General features: G+C 41.8%; 2 protein-coding genes across 2 annotated transcripts in view; one reads left to right on the top strand and one right to left on the bottom strand.

Annotated features, from left to right (window-relative positions):
* The window catches only part of Dnaaf3 (Dynein axonemal assembly factor 3), a 122,284-nt gene extending 115,179 nt beyond the window's left edge, over window positions 1–7,105 (top strand). Inside the window, exon 12 of the mRNA XM_080270753.1 lies at window positions 6,979–7,105. Within this exon, the coding sequence (XP_080126879.1) occupies window positions 6,979–7,105 (127 nt within the window). The remainder of the gene's footprint in view (window positions 1–6,978) is intronic.
* A 10,725-nt stretch (window positions 7,106–17,830) lies between these two features.
* Window positions 17,831–25,024, bottom strand: part of LUBEL (Linear Ubiquitin E3 ligase) — a 310,315-nt gene continuing 303,121 nt past the window's right edge. Inside the window, exon 37 of the mRNA XM_080270475.1 lies at window positions 17,831–20,258. Within this exon, the coding sequence (XP_080126601.1) occupies window positions 20,220–20,258 (39 nt within the window). The 3' untranslated portion in view covers window positions 17,831–20,219. The remainder of the gene's footprint in view (window positions 20,259–25,024) is intronic.

Genomic DNA, 25,024 nt, shown 5'->3' with positions numbered 1-25,024 from the left:
AACACAGCCAAAATTAGGAGGGGTACTGTGCATATAGGGAGGGTATAGGTAGTGGGGTGGGTATAGGTATGTCTGGGTACAGTAGAGGATATTGCTCCATATCCGGACAGTGTCCCTTATCTGGATATTGCCCTTATCTGGTTATGCCTTTGGCTCTTTTATGTTGGATAACCAAGGGATTACTGAATGCAGTAGTTCCTTATTTATCTGGACGCTCAGTATCCAGACGTGTTCATTATCTGGACGCTGGGCCTTGGCTCTATTAAACCATTATCCGAATTTACTTGCTATTATCTGGGTGTTCAGGTGCTTCAGGATGCAAAAGTGGATATATGTGGATTGACTGAAACTAAATGAAATGGTGAAGGGGTGAGAGAATGGGAATATGGTTTAGGTATATGTGTGGGAATCAATGAGAATGAGAGGGCAAGAGAGGGAGTATGTCTGATGATAAGCAAGAAGTGGAAGGAGAATATAAGAGAGTATGAAACAGTGGGTGCAAGGATTGTATGGGTGAGGATGAAAGTAGGTATACAAGCGTGGGTGATTGTATGTGTGTATGCTCCGACAGAGGACCGAGTGGCAAGAGTGAAAGATGAGTTTTGGGCAAGAGTAGAAGCATGTATGGACAAATTTGAGAGGAGCGAGAGAGTGCTTTTGATTGGAGACATGAATGGCAAAGTTGGGAATGTACGAGTGGATGGAGTGGTTGGTCAGTGGGGTGTGCCAGCTGAAGTAGATGGGAATGGTAGTGCTTTGGTGGACATCTGTGCTGGTAAGGGGGTTTGCAATAGCCAACACCTACTTTCGGCATAAGATGATCCACCGGTATACATGGAGAGTAATGAGGAGGATGGATGGTGAACTTGTTGAACGAAAGGCAATGATAGACTATGTGTGTGTGGATGAGCGAATGAGAAGACAAGTGTTGGATGTAAGAGTGTGGAGAGGGTGGGGGAATGGAGTCTTGGACCATCACTTAGTGGAGAATTTCCAAGATAGTGAGAGAATGGCAGAGTATAAGAGCATAGTGGAAGAAAGATTGGAAAGGTATGAGCTAGAGCAGATGGAATGGGTGGAAGACGTATGTAAGATATTCACGGAAGAGATAGGCGCAGCGTGTGAGGCAGTTTGTGGAGTGAGGAGGAGATGCAAGGGTGTGCAAGGGACAGCAACGTGGAATGATGAGGTGAAACGAGCTGTAGACCAAAAGAAGAAGGCATATAGTGAATGGCTAGCGAGTAGAGGTAGGGAAGAAGATGAGAGAGAGAAGAGAGAGGTATATGTGAGCAGGAGAAGGGAGGTGAAGAGACTGGTGAAGGAGAGTAAGAAGAAAGTGGATAAAGAATTTGGGAGGAATCTGAGTGTGAAATGGAGGGAGAGAAAGAAATTGTTTTGGAAGGAGGTAAAGAAAGTAAGGCAGTGTGAAAGGGGAAATAGTAGCGGAGTGAAAGATAGGAATAATAGATTGTTGGTGGAGAAGAGAGAGAAATTGAGGAGATGGAAGGAGCACTTTGAGGATTTGTTGAATGTAGAGAGTGAGAGCAGTGCGAGTATAAGTGGTTGGGGAATGGCTGGGAGAAGAAGAGATGAGAGGAGGGAGGAAGAGATCAGTAGGGCAGAAGTAGTGGAAACAATGAAGAAGATCAAGTTGGGAAAGGCCCCAGGAATTGATGGAGTGTGTGGTGAAATGCTGAGGTATGGGGGTGAGATTGTTCTGGAGTGGATATGGAAGTTGTGTAAATTGGCTTGGGAAGAGGGAAGGGTTCCAGAGGACTGGAAATCAGGTATAATTGTTCCTTTATACAAAGGAAAGGGGAGAGAGAAGTATGTGGTAACCATAGGGGTATTTGCCTTCTTAGTGTGACTGGTAAAATATATGGTAGAATGCTCATTGATAGGGTTAGGCATATGACAGAGGAGCTAGTTGGAGAAGAACAAGGGGGATTTAAGAAGGGAAAAAGGTGTGTAGATCAGATATTTGTTCTAAGATGTTTAGTGGAGAAGTATCTAGAAAAGGGAAAGAAAGTGTATGCTGCCTTCATGGACTTGGAGGAAGCTTATAACAGAATAGATAGGCAAGGTTTGTGGAAGGTATTAAGAATATATGGAGTGGAGGGGAAATTGTTGAGTGCTGTGAAGAGTATGTATGAAGGAGCTAGGGCTACGGTGCTAGTGGATGGTGAGCTGAGTGAGTTCTTTGATCTAAATGTGGGACTGAAACAGGGTTGTGTAATGTCTCCATGGCTGTTTAATATATTCATGGATTAGGTTGTAAAGGAGGTGCAAGATAGGGCAGTGGATGTGGGGGTGGCACCATTGAATGAAGGTGAAGTGTGGAAGATTCCAGTGTTGCTGTTTGCTGATGATATTGTTGAGTGAAGAAGAATGAGAGTTGCAAGGTTTGGTGAATGAATTTGGGACAGTGTGTAAGAAGAGGAACCTGAAAGTTAATGTAAACAAAAGTAAAGTTATGGTGTTTAAGAGGAATGAAGTCACAGAATGTACAGTAAGGTTGGATGGTGATTATATGGAGAATGTGAGTGCATTTAAGTACTTGGGTATTGTGATGAGTAAGGATGGAAGTTTGGGGGATGAAGTGCATGAAAGGGTACAGCAGGGAAGGAAGGTTGTTGGTTCACGGAAGTGGTGATGAGAAATAGGGAGGTGAATATGGAAGTTAAGGAGTCACTGCATAATAATATTGTGATCCCTACCTTGACGTATGGAAGCAAGGTGTGGACCTTGCAAGAGGGGAACAAGTCAAGAGTGACAGCAGTGGAATTGAGTTACCTGAGAAGAGCATGTGGAGTGACATGGAGGGCAAGTTGACGAATGAAGAAGTGAAAAAACGTTGTGGGGTGGATGTGGATGTCATTGAGAAAATTAAGAGAAATACAATGAGGTGGTTTGGACATGCGGAGAGAATGGAGAATGAAAGACTGACTAAGAGGGTGTATGTAGGTGAAGAGGAGGGAGGTAGAGGGAGGGGGAGACCGAAGATGAGGTGGAGGGATGGAGTTGAGAGGTATATGAGGGAGGAGAGAGTGAGTTGGGGAGATGGCAGTCAAATGGTGGGTGACAGATCGACTTAGAGGCATGTTGTCAGCAGCTACCCTTTGCAGGATTAGGGTGTCGGGGTATAGATACATAAATAGAGATGGATTTTTTCATGGTTTTCTTGGTGTTTAGCATTACTTTAGATATTCCTATGTGTGTTTTGATGTCAAAATATGGGAGATTGACCTGAAAACAGTGCCCAAATTAGGAGGGGTGCTGTACATACAATCGTGTATTGGTAAAGTGTTTTTTGGTTTTCATTGTTTATTTTTCATGGTTTTCCCAGTGTTTAGCATTACTTTGGATATTCCTATATGTGTTATGATGTCTAAATATAGCAGATTGACCTGAAAACAGTGCCAAAATTTGGAGGGGTACTGTACATACAGTGGTGTATAGATAGGGTCATTTTTGGTTTTCAGTGGTTTCTCTGCATGGTTTTCTTGATGGTGAAAATTATTCTGGATAATCCTGTGTATGTTTTGATATCAAAATAAGGCAGAGTGACTGGAGAACACTGCCAAAATAAGGAGAGGTACTGTACGTACGGTAGTGTTTAAGTAGGGTGTTTTTTGGTTTTCAGTGGTTTTTCTGCATGGTTTTCTTGGTGTTTAGCATTACTTTGGATATTCCTATGTGTGTTTTGATGTTGAATATGCATGAATGACTGGAAAACACTGCCAAATTAAGTACTGGTACTGTACAAATAAGTTAGGTATAGGTTGGACGTGGGTATAGGTAGCATCTGGGTTTGCGAGGGGAATAGTGTTCATTATCCGGATGTTGCCACTACCCGGACATTCCTTTGGCTCTATTATGTCTGGATAAATGAGGGATTATTGTATTTTATGCCTAGTTTTCATCTTTTACTCATGGGAAAGTTTTTAGGATAGAGGGTCGAGATGGATATCAACACAATATCCAGTTTGATGCTGAATGTTGAGTTGATGGGGGGGTACTATGCAATATCTGCCATTTCATTTTATTCAGCATAGGGCTTGGCTGAATTACAGTGGATAATTGAGAGTTTGCTGCATATAAATAGAACTGCAAAAAGAGAGAGAGAAAACTGTAGCAATACGGTAAACTCTCTATAATTCGGATTAACCCCTTAAGACCGCAGTTGTTTCAGGCAGGGTACCTCCCACAACCACAATTGGGGGGTGTTTTGTCGATTTTCACTAAGGGCAAATTGACTGTGTTCTGGCTAAAGAAGAAGAATTTACACACCTGACAACGCAATCCGTACCCCCGTAGGCCTAATGGTTACTGCACAATCGCGTGTCAAAGTTTTAAAAAAGTTTATGATAGTTACCCCTCAAAAACAATAGAAAACATGAAAATTTTGATAACTACGTATTTTTCTTATTGAAACAGGTCACTTCAAAGTGTTTTGTCACACCAACCATGAAAACAGGTGTATATACAGTAGGTGTGGGGAGATTACTAGACTGTGGGGAGATAAAGTAGGCTGTGGAGAGTAGGCCTATAGGTACGGGGGTTGGAAATAACCAGCTTTTCGCATGAAAAGAAAGCACTTCATTGTGTTCTATAACATCTACCATGAAAACAGGTGTGTATGTTGTGTATGTAGGTGTGGGGAGATAACAAGTGTGGGGAGTAGGCCTACAAGGCCTTTGTGGTAATTGGGGAGAAAAATTTTGGTAACAACCAAATTCTCTTGTGGAAACCCTCCATTTCAATGGGATTTGTCATACCAGCCATAAAAACAGGTGTGTATGTAGGTGTGGGGAGGTAAAACAGGTGTGGGGAGTAGCCCTACAAGGCCTCATAGTTATTCCAAAACTAACACAGACACATATAAATGTTTATAACCATCAAGGACATCAAAATAAAGTTGAATAATGCTATAAATGCATGCATAAGAAAGAAAAAAAAAATAATTCATTTCCGATTTCTCGTTTTACTGTCCCAACTTCTCGTTACACATTTATCACACCATTACAATTATCACATTATCATTACACTGCATCATACTTATCATTACAGTTTTGGCAACAACCAAATTCTCTTGTGGAAACCCTCCATTTCCATTGGAATTTATAACCCCAGCCATGAACACAGGTGTGTTTGTATGTGTGGGGAGATGAAACAGATGCGGGAAGTAGCCCTGCAAGGCCTCATAGTCTTTCGAAAACTAACACAGACAGACACTACTCAGAGGTACTAATCTGGGCAGGTAGGGAGAATGAAAAAAATATATATAGATAAGATGCGTCGTATGTAGTACAACATACAGCATTCTCCAACTACATATGTACTGAGACTGGTAGGTACGAAGTGAGAAATGAACAGAGTGAGGTGGAAAAATTCGGGAACAAGTAGAAATAATATGAAACAGGTATGTACATCAGGCCTGACACTCTGGGGCCTTTTGGGGGTTGGAAGGGTAGTGGGGGACAAGGAGGGAGAGATGAGGTGGTGGGGTTTGGGGGGGGGGGATGAGACTAGCAGGGAGGGAAGAGGGGGTGGGAAGGGACGCAGGTTGTTGTGGAAGGAGAGATGCAGTTGCGTGGAAGGGTGGGAGAGTGATGGGGGACAAGGAGGGTGTGAGGGAGTGAAGTAGAGGGTGGCATGGAGATGGCCGAGAGGGGGGTGCCCCCCCACCGCCCGGATTGGTCCGATTCCACCCTCACGCCACATCAGGGGCGAGTTCTCATTGGCCTGAAGCCATGTACATCATAATCGAGGTCGAGCAAGCGCTCTGCAGTTTTTTACAGGTCGTGTTCAATTGATGCGATTAGGCATTTTGGCATAAAACTCAAATCGCATCAGTTGATGCAATTAGGACTTAAGGGGTTAGTTGGGGGGGACACTATGTCGAATTAAACGAAAATCCAAATTATTAGAGCTCATACTTGTCCCTATCCCCAAATCACACCCATGCTCACTAAAACATGTTTTTTTCACAAAAACATTGAAAAGTACAGTATATTATTATTTCATACTGAAAGAGTGCACAATACAATAAATAAAATACTGTAGTGTCAAACCTTGATAATGAAGTCTTGCAACACTTAACTGTACCAAAGGTTCTGTACAGTTCTTAAAAATTAAATTTATTACTACACTTATCACTACAAAAATTGTTCACATCCACTAATCACTGGAACCCTTTTCAGACTTGTCTCAGTTAATTCGAATTTCTATTCGAATTAAAATTATTTGTCTGGTGGTCAAAAAAGATCCGAATTACGGTAACTGGTTTCGGAGTTATTCAGGTTCGAATTACAGAGGGTTTACTGTAAATCTAAAAATGATCATAAAAGGCAGCATGTACTGTATAATGAGAATTGCATGTAAGAGTTTTTAATCTGTCTATCTATCTATTGCCAGACGCCTCAATCCCATTCGGGGTGGCCACAAACAAATCGCCTCCACGTCGCCCTGTCCCCCGTCATTTCACTGCCCCACTCCCAACTCACACCCCCCTCTCTCATATACCTCTCCACCCCATCCCTCCATCTCATCCTCGGCCTCCCCCGCCGTCTTCCCCCCTCCACCTCACACATACACTCTCTTCGTCAGTCTTTCACCCTCCATCCTCTCCACATGGGCAAACCACCTCAGTGTATTCCTCCTAACGCTTCCTATCACATCCACATCCACACCACAACGCTCCTTTATATCCTCATTTGTCAGCCTGTCTCTCCATGTGACTCCACAGGGTCCTCTTAAATAACTCATTTTTTTAAAAATAAGGCAGTATATAAAGAGAACTGCGAAAAAGAACATACAAGGGCAACATAACTGAGTAGTGAGAATTTCAAAAGAGAAATTAAATAAGTCAGTAAAGGATTTTAAAAAACATAGGCAACATATTCTTCAATTAGAACTGTAGAGAAAGACATTGAACATGGTCACATATAACCAGGAATTATTGTATTGCTCCCACAGGATGTTTCCAGAATTAACAGATGATCAAGTCGCTGAGTATGAGGTGAGGGTGACCACAGCGGCAGAGGAGGCTGGCTGGGTGAGAAGTGGACCTGACCCATTATGTCACCTAACTTTTCATAGGTGAAATATACTCAAGGTTTCACTGTCTGTTTAACCCCATGCATTCAGTTACATATTATCGTACTTTATGCTTGTTATCTCCAGGTGGTTTTATTCAGTTAGAGAGACTTTTCAAGCTGGAAGGGTAAGATATAGTCCTTCACTACTTGAGATCCTTCCTAAGTTGGGTAAAAATCACTTGGTGGTAGCAGAAATAAAGTTAAAAAAGAAATGATCACCATATTGAAAGGGTTAAAGCTTAATAATGTCACAAAGGAAACATAATCCTGGGGGAAGGATTTAAGCAGGATCAAGGGTAGTGAAGTATTGTTTATTTAATCACTGGCCATACCATTACAGTAGATACGTAGTACCTCTGCTTCTCATAAAGTTTATTAACACATGCTTCCTAAGGTAGGGTATGATGCACGAAGTTTGGTAACATCTTTGTGTGTACTAGTCATTAACTGGTAACTCATGTCCTGGTAGAATTTCACAGATGTAGTATATTTAATTCAGTAATAATACATGTCGATTCGTCTTTTTTAACTCCTTAATGAAAACGCCTTCTTCTTCTTTAACTCCTTATGCAAAATGTTAGAAGACACCTCAACTCAAGTACAGTTGGTTCCCTGCAGTAACAGCAACACTGTGTATGGGTCTGAAATCTATTAACAGTAGTTGTTGTTGTTGTAGCTTACCTTTGGTCTGTCTGGTCATGCAACTCCATTGAGTACAGGTAAGCATCTGTTCTTTGGGGCCTTCCTGTGGGTACAGTGCAGTACATATACCATTTAGGGATCCAGCAACCCCTTGTGGTAGGCAGCACCTCACTAGGGTACTTCCCACAGCAAGGTGCAAGGAAATAAGGGGTTTGGCTCATTGATGGATGCCATATCTGCTTCACCCAAGGTGTACAATGAAAAAGATCTTTCAATGCCACTTAGTGTGTAAATACAGTACTGAGCCAGGGTAGAGGTTTCTCAAAAAAAACTAATGGGTTATATAACTGAAGGCTACTTGTTCTGAGATGAGTGGAAAGCTCCGAGAGTGAAGGAAAGATAAAGGCCTTATAGCAGGGTGTCACTTATTGTGCCTGAATGGGTTAGATCCATAGAAAATCCAAAAGTAAACATTCAGCAAGGATTCCAGTGGACCTACAGCCAGCATCTTGAGATGCAGAGGATGCAGAAGGATTTGCTTTGGGTACCACAACTGCAAGTCCATGTATCATGATTGCATGGGCCACGGCGGCATGATCATGAAGTCTTGGCCTCTGAGATACCAAAGCTTGTGGACCACTTTGAAGAGTTTTGTGTTGGCTGGGGAAGGGAATAAATAAATTGATGTCCAGATTTTTCGGCTGGCTGTGAACACATTGTGGCCCCCTGCAGCTGTCTGCTGCATCCTAGAGAGAAACAGAGGTGTCTTGTTGTTGTCTGGGGACATGATGGCAGAGACACCTGAACACCTCATTTGTGAGTGCCCATTCTACTGTGGATGTCATTTCTTAAAACAAAGCATCAGCCCATCTGTTGCTTTTCCCTGGTGGATGCACTGTCATAAGTGGATGTTGTATTGGAGGGGCAGTTGGAAAATTTGTTCTGTGGTCATGAACACATCCTGAGATGGTGAGGAACCTTATTTGACAATGCCGTACATAGCTACCATCAAGTCAGTCCAGAACACCAGTGATCAGCCCCTGAGCGAATGGCTATGATGCTGGAGAAAGATACCCACAATTGTGAGTTCTTTGGTACTGATGTGAAGATGGCAGTAGTGTGGATGTCACAGACTTTGTCTCTGATGGCCTTCCAAAGACTGATATCCCCAGCTCGCATTGGAGGCATCTGTGAAGATCACCAGTTCCGGAAGGGCGAACCCAAGGCACTGCTGTGCCCCAGGTGTCATGTTGTAACCAGGACACCAAGACAGTATCAGTGGTGGGCAAGAGCATCACCAAAACATTGTATGGGAGGTGGTTGAATGCTATGTTTTGCCACAGTTGTTAGGCATTGGCAAAGAAACTGGCCAAGCATGAGACCAGGAGTGGCAAAATTGAGGGAACCTACAAGATGTTCCCAGGTGTGTTGTTTGCAAGAAGTAGGCCACCCAGAGATGGCAAAGGCATTTTTTTTTTTTTTTTTTTTTTTTTTTTTTAATGTGAGGAAGAACGAACCAAAGGCAATGAGCCCACAAAACTGTTCCTTCCAAGAGAAAAACAAAATACAAGAGAGAGCCAAATTCAAGATCCATTCATTTCGAGATGCCTGGACACACTGCGTTTGAAAGACTGGAGATCATAGGAAGCAGGAAATACAGACAGAGGGAGACAGTTCCAGAGTTGACCTGTTGCATAAATGAAGGACTGGGAGTAACGGTTAACTCTTGCATTAAAGAGTTGGACAGAAAAGGGGTGAGAGTTTGCTGCTAGACGGGTGCTACGCGCCCATCGTAGAAGTGAAGGAATGCATGCAGACAGTTCAGAAGAACAGTGACCATTGAAGCAGCGATAGAAAAGAGATAAAGATGCAACATTGCGGCGAAGAGACAGGTTGAAGGGAGTCAGTAAGAGGGGGAGAGTTAATGAGACGAAAAGCCTTTGACTCCACCCTATTGAGCAGATCTGTATGTGGGGAGCCTCCCCACACATGAGAGTTGTACTCCACACAGGGACGGATAAAACCCCTGTATAGAGTCAACAATTCTGCAGGGTCAAAGAAGGAATGGAGTCGGCTTTGCACACCCAATCGCTTGGAAGCAGATTTTACAAGAGATGTAATATGATCTTTCCAAGACAAGTCCCGAGCAAATGAAACCCCAAGCATGTTCAACGATGATGCAGGATTAAGTTGAGTATTATTAAACATAAGTGGGTATACCTGTGGAAGATTTTCTCGGGTTGATAGGTGCAAAAACTGAGTCTTTGATGCGTTAAAAACAACCAGATTATTTTTACCCCAGTCAGAGATACGAGCCAAGTCAGACATTAGGTGTGCCATAGCCTCATCCCTTGTTTCTTGAAGTAACTGCTGAGATGGACGCTGTGGGAATCGAATGGAAAGGTGAAGGGTGGAGTCATCAGCGTATGAGTGGATAGGGTTAGATGTACAGCTTAGAAGGTCATTGATGAATAAAAGGAAGAGAGTTGGTGATAGGACAGAGCCCTGAGGAACACCACTGTTAATAGATCTAGGAGAAGAACGATAGCCGTCTACAACAGCGACTATAGAACAACCAGAAAGGAAGCTAGAGATGAAGGCACAGATAGAAGGATAGAAACCATAAGAGGGCAGTTTGGAAATTAAAGATTTATGCCAGACTCGATCGAAAGCCTTTGAGATGTCAAGTGCAATGGCAAAGCATTCGCCAAAGTCTCGAAAGGAGGAGGACCAGGAGTCTGAAAGGTAGGTGAGAAGAGCGCCTGTGGAGCGTCTATACTGACAATCAGAAAGAAGGTTGTGATAGGAAAGATGCTTTAAAATTTTTCTGTTAAGAATAAACTCAAAAACTTTTGAGATACAGGATGTTAAAGCAATTGGACGATAGTTAGAGGGTTGGGAATGGTCACCCTTCTTTGGGACTGGCTGAATGAGAGCAAACTTCCAGCAAGAAGGAAAGGTACAAGTTGACAGACAAAGACGAAAGAGTTTGCCTAGGCAGGGTGTAAGCACAGAAACACAGTTCTTGAGAACAACAGGAGGGACTCCATCAGGCCCATATGCCTTATTAGTACTGAGGCCAGCAATGGCAGAAAATACATCAGCTGAAAAAATTTTAATGTTAGCTATGAGGAAGTCAGAGGGGGGAAGTGATGGAGGAACAGCACCGGAATCGTCTAAGGTGGAATTGGAGGAGAAAGTCTGAGCGAAGAGATCTGCTTTATCAGTAGAAGAATTAGCTACAGAGCCATCAGAGTAGAAAAGAGAAGGGAAGGATGATGAGGTAAAGTTGTTAGAAAGGTTTTTGGCAAGGTGCCAGAAGGAGCGGGAAGAGTTTGAGTTAGAGAGTTGAGAGCATTTTGTACTGATGAAATTATTTTTAGCAGAGCGAAGAACAGGCTTAGCACGATTCCGGGCAGAAATGCATAAAAGATGTGATTCAGGGGTGGGTTGGCTCCGGTACCTTTTATAGGCCCTCTCCTTGTTGCGGGCAGCATTAGAACAAGGGTGATTAAACCAAGGCTTTCGTGCATCAGTCAAAGGATATGAGAAAGGAATGAATGCTTCCATGCCCTAGAGAATAACCTCTGTAATGCGCAAGGCACACCCAGATGGCTCCCAGCCATGGAAGAGATAATCATTCCAGGGAAAATCAAAGAAGTACTGCCTGAGGGCCTCCCAATCCGCAGCTCCAAAGTGCCAGAGACGACGTTTTTTTGGAGGGTCCGCAGGCTGTACCGGAGCGATAGGACAGGTTAAGGTGATAAGGTTGTGATCAGAGGAGCCCAACGGAGAGAAAAGATTAACAGTGTAAGCAGAAGGATTAGTTAAAAGGAAGAGATCAAGTATGTTGGAGCTCTCTCCAAGGCGGTCAGGGATACAGGTAGGGTGCTGTACAAGCTGCTGTAGGTCATTAAGGATAGAAAAAGTGTAGGCTTGTTCACCAGGTGGATCAGTGAAGGGAGAGGAGAGCCAAAGGTGGTGGTGAACATTGAAATCTCCAAGAATGGAGATTTCAGAGAAAGGAGAAATGGATAGAATGTGTTCCATCGTAGAAGTAAGATAGTCAAAGAATTTTTGATAGTCAGTAGAATTAGGAGATAAGTAAACAGCACAGATATATTTAGTCAGAGAACAACAGGAAGGCCGAAGCCAGAGTGTTGAGAATTCAGAAGAATCGAGTTCAGGAACACGAGAGCAAGATAAGTTGTTGCTTATATATACACAACAGCCACCTTTGGCTTTGAAATGAGTATAGAGAAAGTAGGAGGATACAGAAAAGGGTTTGCTATCAGTTGCCTCAGGTAAGATGTCTGTTCTGATTGTTGGGAGGGTGTTGCTGAAGTCATGTCTCAGACCTTCCTGAGCCATTGCAGTTGTTGGCCTGAGATGTCACTTCCAGCACCTGATGTGCGACTCCATTTTTTATCCGAATCAGTAGAGAGTTTGCATACAGTCCTAATGGACCCAGGTTCGACTCCTCACTGAGGCAGGGAACAGTTTAAGGATTTGAAAGCAGACTTTACTGATCTACCAGACGACCTGCTGACATGTTATAAAAATACCCCCGCTAATACCGGTACTCCAGTCCTGTATGAGACAGCCCTAGCGTGTATTCAGTATGGACAGCAGGTGTTAGTGCTGAAATGGTGACATGTTGAGGTGCATAGATGTAGGAGGACTACTGGGCCATGGTAACGGGCTGTGAAGCCTATGCCCAGAGTTGGACACATAAAAAAAAAAAAAAAAAATGACAGTGTGGCAGCAATGGTATTCAGTGGAAACCACCACCAGCCATTTATCAAGATATACCAGCATATCCACCCCTTGCCCATTTGCCTTGAGAAGTACATATTTGACAAGTTGCGTGAATACCCTTGGGGTGATATTGAGGCTGATTGGGAGAATGCAACACTGGTCAGTTTGTTTTCTGACGCAAAATGCTGGAAACTTCCTGAAGCGATGGTGGATGGAGGTGTACCAGTAAGCATCCTGAAGATCCAGAGATGCTAACCAGCACCCACAGGACAGATGCCACCAAACTAAGTTGGTGGTCACCATCTGAAAGGATTTGGTCCCGATGAATTTTCTTAGTGCACTGAGGTCAAGGATGATCCATCTCTTGTCTGGGTCTTTCTTGTGGATGGAGAAGAGTCTTGCCAGGAAGACTGGTGGAATGGTATGTTTGATGATCCCCCTCTCCAGACTGTTTATGACAAAATCCAGAATCTCATGTGGCTAGGGTGAGAGGTGGTTGGAAGAAGTTCAGGGAGCTCTTGCCTCTCCTGTCATTGAGAGGACTCTCCCTATGTGCTAAGGGGTCTTTGTATGCAGCATGTGTTAGGAGTGTAATGCTGTATGGTAGTGAGACCTGGGCAGTAAAGGAGGAGGATATTCGCCGGCTCAGACGTACAGAAATGACAGTGATTAGGTGGATGTGTAGTGCGTCCCTGCGTGCAAGGTCTGGGGGGGCTGGGTTTACGGTGGAAGAGTTGAGAGGTAGGATGGGACTGGAGTGTATTGGTGTTGTGATGAGGAGAGGTAGATTGAGATGGTTTGGACATGTGGAGAGGATGGGGGATGATAATTGGGTGAGGAAAGTGAGAAGTGTTAAAATTGGGGGTGGGGTTATGAGGGGTAGACCGAGAAAGACATGGGACGAGGCCATTAAGTGTGACCTCAGGGTTAAGGGGCTGAACAGGGAGGCTGCAATGGATCGTGCAGCATGGAGAGCCGCCATTAGGTGACCAAGGCCGACGCATGCAAGCATGTTGGAGCCTTTAAAAATGAAAACGATTAGTGAAGGCAAGCGCAGTTACCCACTTGTTAGACCCACTTTTGCTGCCGCATGACCCCATGTCCCAGCTGGCCAATTCTTGTACACTCTGTGTCTGGAACAGGGTGCCTGCCATACATCAGGCATGATGAAGGGACTTGGTCCCTTGTTGTGGGAGGGAAGGGTGGGCGCATGTGGGATGTTTGTTTGCACTTTATGAGGTTTGTGGAAGGAATGTTGAGTATATTTAGCTAAGTGCTTCTTCTGCTCAGCCTCACTGTGGCCTCCATTCTTGAGAAAGACTGATGACTCAGGAAGGACATTCTTAGGTTTTGAAGGAGGGAAGGCTAACTGGTAAGGCCTCATAAATGGCTGGGGGTGTGGAAGAAGTATGTTGATGATAATCACCCTTCACCAGCCTGGTGATATCAACAAGGATGCAAAGTTCCAGACAAGCCCCTCATGGTAAGCTGTCTGCCATGGATGTGAGACCATATGTTGTAGCCAGCAATAGAATCTGAGGAGCCAGCAAGGCCATGGCCTCTTTATTTCCTTAAAAGTCCTCCTCCATTAGGTTTTAATCAAGCTGAAATTTGATGAGGGGAAATTCTGGGAGAGAATTTAGTTTTTGGCACTCCCTCAAACTCCAGAAGTGAGTGGAGGAGATAGTCCTTATATGAGGGATCTAGACACACTGTCAGATGTTGAGAGTGCTCTAGGGTAGCTTGCCTTGGAGTTTCAGTGAGGGATCAACAGTGTGCGTCTGCCAAAAGGAATCAGTATCCTACAGTCACACTTCCCAGACCTCCTTGAATGTCCAGGGCATTGAGAGGCCCAGCTTTGCTCGATGGAACTGGACTCCTGCATGAGGGGCCCAGCAAAGTCTAAAATTAAAGTTCTCTGTGACCACAATCAGTCAGCAGCATTGATGGTTGCCTTTTAGTCTCCTGCTGACTAAACCAATCAAGAAAGGTCTCTCTCAGTCACCATTTTAGTTTAGTATGCAGAGGTTTCTTCAGACAATTGCTTGAGGATATCACTGAGAACTCTTTCCCAGAATCCATTCTTGTTTTCATGCGCCTTGATACCCTTAGGAGCACTGACCACTTCCCAGTTGGTTGGAAGAGCATACCAGCCAATCATGTGTAAATGGCGTGTGACAACTGCATCTTTGATATCAGCCTGGACATCTGAGTCTGAATCATTACTGGCTAAAACATCCATAAAAGGTAATACCTGTACCCTGAAAAATTTAGAAAATCTGGTTCACTATCCAAGTTGGTGTCAAAATATGTTCAGTCCTCCTTGTTCATCAGAAGCATAGTAAAGAAGAACAGGGTCATTCTCATTCTTTCCTCTAGCAGAAAGGAGGTAGGGATCCAGCCTTGATGAGGGACCGGGGACTGAATCCAAAAAAAGATCCAGACAAGGGGCTGGCTCAGTAAGTGAGGACTGCAGAGTTTGCTTTGTCATTGACTCTGCCTAAAGGCAGTAATCCGGAGTGAGATCCTACAGAACCAAGGCCCTGGGCCGACCATTGGCAGTAGAAGTGCCAGAAGGGAACAGAGGACTTACCCCTGGTGGAGCAGAAACCTTATACATAAACACTGGACATTATTGGAAGCCAGCACCCTTGGGCAAATGCTGGGAGAGAAGTGTGGTGGGTGAAAGAGGAAATATTATCAAATCCAAATATCCCATGACCTTGAGATGGTGATGTCCAGTGTGAAATCACAAACTGCAAAGTGTTAAGCAAAAATTCTAATTTAGGCTGCTCTTGATTCTATGGCCTGTGGTACTGGTTATCATTTTAACTACCAGCATGGACTTGAGATGTAAAATTAAAGTCTAGCTGTGAGACAGAATGAACATCAGAGCCTATGAAGTGAAGACTAACAGGTACAGAACTAGCTATGATAATAGACTGAGAGGTCACAGCCTAACTAGTGACCAAAGCAAATTGCACTTTAGACTGACTAGCAATTTGAGCTGAAGAAATTGCATTTGTATACTGAGCTTGTTGCTGGTGGGCAACTGTGATGTGCTGGGAACAAGTTACTCCTGGTTTCAGGGGGTTGAGGTATGGGAGGGACCTACCACTCCCTTCTGGCCAACCTTGACCTAGGTGAGCCCCAACTGAAGGGTGAGAGAGGAGTCTTTGCTCTGAAAAGAATGTTTTTGGGGCACTACATACCTACAGTCTTACAAATAAAATGTTTTAATGTGGATACATGACTCTAGGGTTCAGGCTTCAGTGACAGTAAACCCTCCCCAACTTACTACAGATCTATCAACTACACATTCTTACACACCCTATGCACCTCACAAGCACTCTCTAGAAGCTTTTTATTTGCTCCTCACATACACTCTGGGCACATATACATTATGTTCACATTACATAGTCACCATAACAGAGGGTTCAGATGTGCTGGACGTGATGAATGAATTCGGAGGTGCTGTATAGGATGCAAGGTTAATTGCCCGAACTACTTTATGGTCTTGTAGGAAATTTCTAAAATTCACCTCATAGTCATCCACTACCCCGTTTTGATGCTGGGTTATTTTTTTAAAGTCTCTTTACTGTCAGAGTCACTTAAGCGGAAAGCATTGGTAAAGGCTGATCTTGGTAATGAGCTGGGATGTACTGACTAATTAGAGATTGAAATTTGCCACTCTTGAGTTGTAGAGTTATTTTTTTTTAGGCTGATCAGGCATGGTCTGCTAGGGGTGCAAATGATTTATTGCAGTCAGTTTTAGGGTCACTGTTGGTTGCTGTGTCTTTCAGCCATTATGCAAGAATTGGAACCTCTACAAAGTTAGGGATGACAGTCTCAACCTCCTATGCATTCCTTTCCTGTTCTGCACCTCATCATCGCTGTCCTAAGTTATTATGTCCTTAGAACTGCTCAGGCTTGCCAGAAAGCACCCACACAGATGTGTCATTGTTACCAAACCCCCAAACAGGAACACATCTTTGCAGCAGCTAGCATTGCTTGAAACACTGTGGCAAGTATCTTACCAAACAGTTCCACCCTCCCCACCAACTGTCATTTCTGGTGGTAATTTATGCCTCCCTTGATGAACTGTTACCTAATTGACCCCATCCTGCACCTCCATCAGCAGGTGTGCAGCTTGCCTGATGTTGAAGATGAACTTCCTCACATCAACCATAACTGGGGCCAGGCTGCATTGGCTTTCCACCCTGCTTGATCTCTGGCAGCCTCCCTACTCAGTCCCTTGGCCTTGAGGTCACACCCTGTGACCTTACCCCTCTCTCTCTCTCTCTCTCTCACTCTCAACCCTATGCCCAGTGTTCACACTTTTCACTTTTTGCACCCAACTTACATCCTTCATCCTCTCAGTGTGCCCAGACTATCTCAGTGTACCCCTTCTCATCACAGTACCAATTCATTCCAGCTCCATCCTTCCTCCCAACTCTTCATTTGCAATCCTAGCTCCCTCAAACAATGCATTCCAAGATGTACTACACATCCGTCTCACAATTACATATTCCATTAGGAGTGAACTTTATTGAAGCACTCTTTTCACTGTTATGCCTTCTTGCTGACCTATTCTAAACAACTGTGAAGTTTTTTTTGTGGGAGTTTTATTCCAGAGCAGCACATCTTTCAACAGTGCCACAGTTAAGCAGTGTCACACAATAGCTCACAACCATCAAGTCCGTCTAGTATCAAAGCCTTCATAGTAAGTAATAAGGCATCATTCCTTACCATATAAAATGTCACAGTTCCCAGGCTCAACTATGGTGAATGAAACCTTGAAATGCTGGGAGACAGAGAATGGGAATGACAGCAGCATACTTGTGGGAGCATTCACAACAAAAGTGTAGTGGGTGAGTCAGAAGTTTGGCCACCAGCATACAATGGTTGAGATGCAAACCTGATATAATTATGATGCTCAACATGTCCATATGCATATGTGATGGTGTATATGCAAATCTGTTGCTTTGTTGATGTTCATTCATTCATATAATAGTACAGTATACTCTCTATGTATCTGTTGGTTCCAGTGAGCTTTTGCTGATGTCTTTTCTCAGTCCCATGATTAAACCAAGCCTGGGAGGCCCCATGTTACTGCTGTTGTAGCAAGCATGAATGGAGTTGGCTATTAATAAGAGGACTCAGTTGAACAGTACAAGTACAAAAGTACACAAGATCTTTCTTTCCTTCTTTTTTTTTAAGTGATGTACAGTAATTACCCTGATAAAAGTGTTTGAACAGCCTGTTGTATTTAAACATCACTGAGCTTCATATTCCCATTCAGCCCCTTATCTTCCAGTATTTCTTTACACATTAAGCAGATCATCAGTTCCAGCCACCATAGACTAAGGCAATATCTTGGAAGGTTAAAAAACATTGTATGTGTTTTAATCTTTATTTAAATTTCATTAGTGTCAGAGTCTGTGTACATTTGATGAAAATCTCATATGACAGTTTATGTATAAGTTTAGTGAGTTGCATGAACAGGAGTGTCACACTGACAGATATGGGCACAATAAAATGTAGCAACTCACATGTATCTTTACTATGTAGAAATCATAGTTGCAAGTACTGTACTAGCCAATGATTAGATATGTTACTGAGATCAGGACTTTATATGTGATGACTCTTTTATCATAATACTGTAATAAAAATAAACCATGGCAGTATGTAGTGTTTTGTTGCAGCTTAAATACAGTGTGTCATCTTTGGCTACTATGTTTATGAATGTCCTGACATCATGAAAAAAAAAAAATACAGTATATATATATATATATATATATATATATATATATATATATATATATATATGCTGCAAATGTGGAAGAATATAAGGTACAGAGGGTTTATTTTCATTGCTGATGGACTGTAAATTACTAACAAAGATGAGCAGAGGAGAGAAAAGTAATTGATGCTGTCTTCTAAGATAAAACAAGGGTGTGTAGTAAAGATATAGTAATAGAAACACCTGACTGGTACAAGTGGTTATATGTGCAAAGGTTAGACTTCCCTATCTTGTTACCTGAATGTGACAGAGAAAACTTAACATTACTCAGAATTGTGCAAGAGTAGAAAAATTCAGTGTAAAGGTTGCATTTGGTGGAAAACATCTTAAGAATACATTTGGGTTTAAGAGTCATATAATATGATGCAGGAGGAAGCATACTGAAGAGTTATATGTAAGACTGACATAAGGGCAATTAGGTTATTGATTTGGTAGTAACACTAGATTATACACCATGGAGCAGATCAAGGATAACATAGAATACGATGCTTGGAAGGGACCTCCATATCTGGGAAACTGACAGGGATGCTGCACACATCTAGTGGCTGTGCAGGTTGAAAGTGGTCATCAGGTGAAGAAAACTTACTCATGCAAGTATGAAACACTGCTTGTGTATATGTATGTATGCATGTATGTTTATATGTAGAAGTATGTCTGATGCAAAGGAGAAATAGTTAGATGAGGTTATGTTGACTCTATAATGTGGCACCCATAATCAGATGTGGATGTACTGGAATAGATTGTATAATATATGAATGAAGTCAGTATGTTTCAGGGTTTGGAAATGTACAAGTGGTTTTCATGACAGGAGAGGCAAAATGAAGCAAAGGGATTCTGGGATACTGAAGATCTCAGAGCAAGACTTACAGGGCCAAGAAGGGAAGAATGTGGCTAAGCTGGATATACATAGCTTTGTAGGGCACTGGGTACAGTTGTTTTGGTTCAGGGTGAGCTCCTACACTCCACACTTCAAGGAACTCAAGAAAGACAAGTTTATATCATCACTCACCCACTAACTAAATCATACGGATTATAATCAACAAGTTACTTAAACCCATCCAAGTTTTCCTTGTTTGACTGGCTGAACATAGTTACAGAGAACGTAGTTAAGGAGTTCTTCAAGAGATACGTGTGTACTATACAGTATTTCAATCTAATAGGCCTTGCTAGCATCACAGAATGATTGCAACAGTTTAAGGTACAACCCTTTCATATATTCTTTAAATATAATTTTCTTCTTAGAAAATTATTGCATACATTCTCTTCCTTCTTATTATGTACATTATTTTGATATATACAACAGCAAAGCTCCATACATAATACTGTACTGTACAATATTTTGGACCAATATATATACTTCAGTGTTAAACCTGAGTATGTGTCAAGCTCTAACAAATATTTCTCTACACATAAATTATAAATTCCTTTCTGCCTCAAGATACTCCATGTAATAGTAGCACAACTGAATCGTACTTATGAGTGTATACATGATAGTTGTGTTATATAAATGATGGGGTGATTCATTATTCATGATACTGTATATGAGGTGGTCTGTCATGTACTTATTCCTAACCAGTCCTTGTGAAATCACAGTGAATATTGCTTAGCTCAAGACTTAAATCTTTAGAAATGAGAGACTGATTTAAATGAGTCTGTAGGATCCTTGACAATATTTGATATACTTTTACAATATAGTCATGACAGATCACAAATGTAAAAAAAGAAAGAAAATGCTCACATAAAAAATACAGATAGTGTCACTAGAAGAAATTAATTTTGAGTACTGTACTGTAGACTATTCCCACAGCTGCTAAGAAGGGTGCAGTCCCAATGGCAGGAAGGAAAACGGGTAGACATCACAGAATGTTAGCTCTTGAGTTTCATTTATTGTATATACTTCTAAGTATTCAGCAGCACTAATCCAGATTTTGTAAAGGCAGATGTTCCTTGATAAGCTGTTGGATTAGAAGGAGAGCATTAATACAGTTTCACAGTTTTAAAACAATATTTTAATGTTTTCAGTTTATTAGTAAATTTTAGCACAATATGCAACTCCTATACCTGTACTGTAGTAAGTTACTGTAACACTGTCTAGACACTGCACTCCATTACATATTAGGACAGCAGCATATCTGTATGCTGTTGGTAGACTGTTCACAGCATTATAGAAGAGTACTTTTTCAGAATTAATCATACAGTAGATCCTCAGTAAAAACAAAAAACAAAAATGATAATCAAGGCATAGTGTTGTGTGTAGCCAGGTCAGAACAATAGAAAAAAACTCCCAGGTTACAAACATCTCCCTGACTTGTGAAAATATGCTCAGTAACACAGATATGTGTGGCTTATCAGTAACTAGTTCTCAGACATAGCCTTGTACATGGTGATGAACAGTTTTCAGGTTAATGAGCAGTTCGTTATGATTGTAACTCAGGCATCAGCGACATGTAGCTTTTTTACAAGACCTGTGTGTCTCGAGGCTGTCATTTGAAAAATTATAATTAAAATTTATCTGAATGCCATACTTGGAAGATGGTTCTTCCATGCAATGCACATGGGTTTTAACCCCAAAATGTGACTGGAGATTATGCATATACTCTATGTACTACCACCAAAAAAAAAAAGTAGGCCAATCATCCTCTCTTAAATGCACAGGGTTATAGTATCTTAGTCTCAAATCTTCACATCTCAAAGGAGATGATATGGAATTCTCTATCTATCTGTCTATTGTCAGAGCCCTCGATCCCGTAAGGGGTGGCCACAAACAAAACAAATCACCTCCAAGTCGCCCTGTCCAACGCCATTTCACTGCCCTGCTCCCAGCTCACATCCCCCACTCTGATATACTTCTCCACTCCATCCTTCCATCTCATCCTCAGCCTCCCCCTCTCTCTCCCCCCCTCCACCTCATTCACATACACTCTCGTTGTCAGTCTCTCGATCTCCATCCTCCACATGGCCAAACCACCTCAGTGTAGTTTTCCTAACACATTCTATCACATCCACATCCACACCACAGTGTTCTTTCACTTCCTTATTTGTCTGTCTTTCCACATAACTCCACATTCTCCTCTCAAATAACTCATTTCCATTGTTCTCACTCTTGATTTGTATCCTTCCAACAAGGTCCAAGCTTCACTTCCTTATGTTAGGAATGGTATCACAATACTGTCATGCAGTGGCTTTTTTACTACCATGCTCACTTCCCTGTTCCTCATCACTGCTTTCAAAGAACCAGAAACCTTTCAAGCATTTCACCCTCTAAGCTTCCATCCTTACTCATCACACTACCCATGTACTTAAATGCACTTACATTTTCCATTATCTCCTCATCCAGCCTCATTGTACATTCAGTGACTTCATTTCTCTTGAAGACCATAACTTTACTGTTCCCTACATTCATCTTTAGATTTCACTATCTTACACAGTCTCCCAAATTCATTCACCAAGCCTCGCGGTCCCCCTTCGTCTTCACTTAACAATACAGTATCATCTGCAAACAACAGTATAGAGAGTTTCCAAACACTGCCCTCTGTCATTAGGGCTGCTCCAACATCCACTGCCCTACCTTCTATCTCTTTTATAACCCCATCCATATACAGATTGAACAACCATGGGGACATGACCCATCCCCCTTTCACTCCAACATTCAGATAGGAAAATTCACTCAGTTTACTATCCACATCACTGCAGCTTTAGCTCTCTCATACATAGTCTTCACAGCATTCAACAACTTCCCATTTACTCCATATATTCTTAATACTGTACTTTCCACATTCCTTGTCTATACACCTTGTCATATGCTTTCTCCAAATCCAAGAAGGCTGCATACAGCTTTCCCTTCTCTAGAAACTCATCCACTAAAGACCTAAGAATGAATATTTGATTTACACAACCTCATCCCTTCCTAAAAACTTTCCTCTTCTTCTCCAACTAATTTCTCTGTTATTTCCCTACCTCTGTCAATACAGTAAGCGTCCTACCATACATTTTTCCTATTACACTAAGAAGACAAATGCCCCTATGATTACCACACACTTCTTTTTGCCTTTTTCCTTTGTACAGGGGAATAATTATACCTGACTTCCAATCCTCCAGGGCTCTACCTTCATCCCAGGCCAATCTGCACATCTTTCATATTCATTTTATTACTATCTCTCCTCCATGGATATGGAATTATGTTTATTGTTCCTGCACATATATTACAAGAGAAAGCAGTATAGAAAATTTGATCATAATAGTCTGGAAACTGCATTAAACCAACAGTATTATTCAAAACGAGGGAATAATTTTACAAAGGAAATACAGTAAAAGTCCTCTAATCCGACCTCCAATAATTCAAATACACCAATACTCTGAATTCTTCAAGGCAAAATTTTTTGAATTTTTCTGGGCTTTACCTAAGGATATATCTGGCTTGAACTTGCCCTTAGACTTGGATGTACCAGCCTGCAACTATTCATCTATATTTCTATGCATTTCCGGTGAGCAAAACTGTATCCCATATCATATTAAGTGACTATTTAATGATACTTTACATTTTAAAAATGTTTTCAAAGGTCCCTCCCAATAGTTGAAAAAAACAATAGTCTGAAAGACCCTCGGTCCCCTGCCATTCGGATTACAGGACTTTAACTGAATTTTAAAAATTATTCCCGGACCATTGCACTAACAGATAATTATGAGCAAGTGATGATTTATTGGAAGGCAGTTACTTAGGAAGCAAATATTTAAATTTTGTCTCATTAACTAATTTCGATCCATGATAGCAGTGAATTACAAACACTAAACTTCTGCATATTGTTCTGTAATATACAATAAGCACAATACCATACCCTTTCTTTGAATATACAGGTACTCCCCACTACAGTAAAGTTTTTTACTTCAATTAATGTTGGAGTGGCCTTTTGCACTTATGTACTCTCCCCTTTATGAAACAGCTTTCTGATGCCTGCATGAACATCAAAGGTTGTCCTTTGTACACTGTACAAATGTAGTGCATTAACCCCCTTACACTCACACTCTTTTTTAAAGACCTGGTGATCTAATGAGTGAAGGTGCTTCAATCAGGTGTGGTCCAGAAGGGTCTAATTTTGTGGGGTGGTTGGGGTTTACTGCTCAAGTAATGCTGATAAGGGTCAAGCAGCTGGTCACTCTTCGTTTATTTGTCTGGAAAGAATTGCCTAAACTTAGGCTCCACTACTACTGGGGAAATGCTGGATTGGATAATGGATGGATGGCTATGCAGTGACATATCTGTTTATCTTGTTTGTAGGTGCAGAATTATTACAAAATGCTGTATCTGGTTGACCTACATTTCCACTGCTTTTCTACACAAAGGTTCCAGAAGTACTTTCTGCAACTTTTTTCCATTTTTGCAATGTCCTGATTTTTCTTGGATTTTATGTTGCTGATCCCTGTTGTAACCCAATTTCTCATATTCACACAGGGTGGGGAAACCTAGATTCTAGCATGACTGTCACATCCTTTTGGGAGCATGAATCAAAGAAGGAAGACATAAATACTATAGCCTACAGTTTTACCCCATGCTGTGACACAGGAGGTATAAGGCTGTCTGATAAAAATGCATTGGGCAATGGGGCTGTCACACCTCAATATAAAAACAAATGAAATAAGTTTGCTGTACATAATTCTGCCTCTTTTAGTGATCTTTGAAGACAGAAAGCATAAGCAATATCCTTTCTCTTGTGTCCCCCTGGATGAAGTGAATGATCGCAATTACCATTATCCCAGCCATTATTCTGCCTAAAAAGAACTGGTAAAGTAGAGTCCAGAAATAAAGAGCAAGCATCAAAATGGGAAAACTATAACCAGCATGACCTATGAAATAGCCCACACAATCATTCAAGCCTTGGAGTCTTGGCTCCATTTTAAGCATAACTGACTGTGCAAACTGTTTGAAAATTTTATTATAAATGCACGTAACATACATTAGTCAAATAGAGCCATTCCATCAAAAAGCGGTGCCAAGTCTTTGCCATGTGATTTCTCCATACATATTCATCCAGACATATGTCACTTGTCAGTTCTTCAGCTGCATCAGTTTTTGTAATTCACTTTCTCACACATTCCTTTACTATACCCTTCCAACTTTTTCTTGGCCTACAGCACCACTTCCCACTTCTATACTAACTTACATATACCCTTTTCACCATCCTGTTTACATCAATGCCTTCTTTGTGACCATACCATCCAATTCTAAGCACCCTCTCTTCTACCTTCCTGTCAGCAGACTTCTTTACTCCACATCTTCCAGGAGTCTCCTCATTTCTTATCTCATCTTCTCGATGCAGCCCCACATGCATTCCTTAATAGTCCTGTTTTCACTGCTCATGCTTCTGATTTTTCACCCTTATGCCATACCTAAATCTTCCACCCATACTTTATGTGGGCAATAACACACCATAAATTCTCTTGCAGCATTTGCATTCAGTCCTCTGTTATGTATCAAGACTCTCATAGCCAGAAATTACTGTACCATCACAAATTTCTGTTATTATATTGAAGATGACAGTATTGTACTATATACTGAACGTTAATTAAGATGAGGATTTCCTGTATCAATTTAATTCTTACTCTTTGGGGCTATAACATTAACTGTTCAGTGTCAGTGTTTCATGTTCAAGTTTGAGTTTTTGAGTGAAATGACAGAGTGATACTACTGTATGATGTATAAAATATTTTTCTATATGGGTAGCCT

Source organism: Coenobita brevimanus, chromosome 5, assembly GCF_032717465.1.
Source record: "Coenobita brevimanus isolate Jiangsu-jjx chromosome 5, ASM3271746v2, whole genome shotgun sequence".
NCBI lineage: Eukaryota > Metazoa > Arthropoda > Malacostraca > Decapoda > Coenobitidae > Coenobita > Coenobita brevimanus.
Note: the sequence above shows the minus strand (reverse complement) of the source record. Positions and strands in the feature narration are given on the sequence as shown.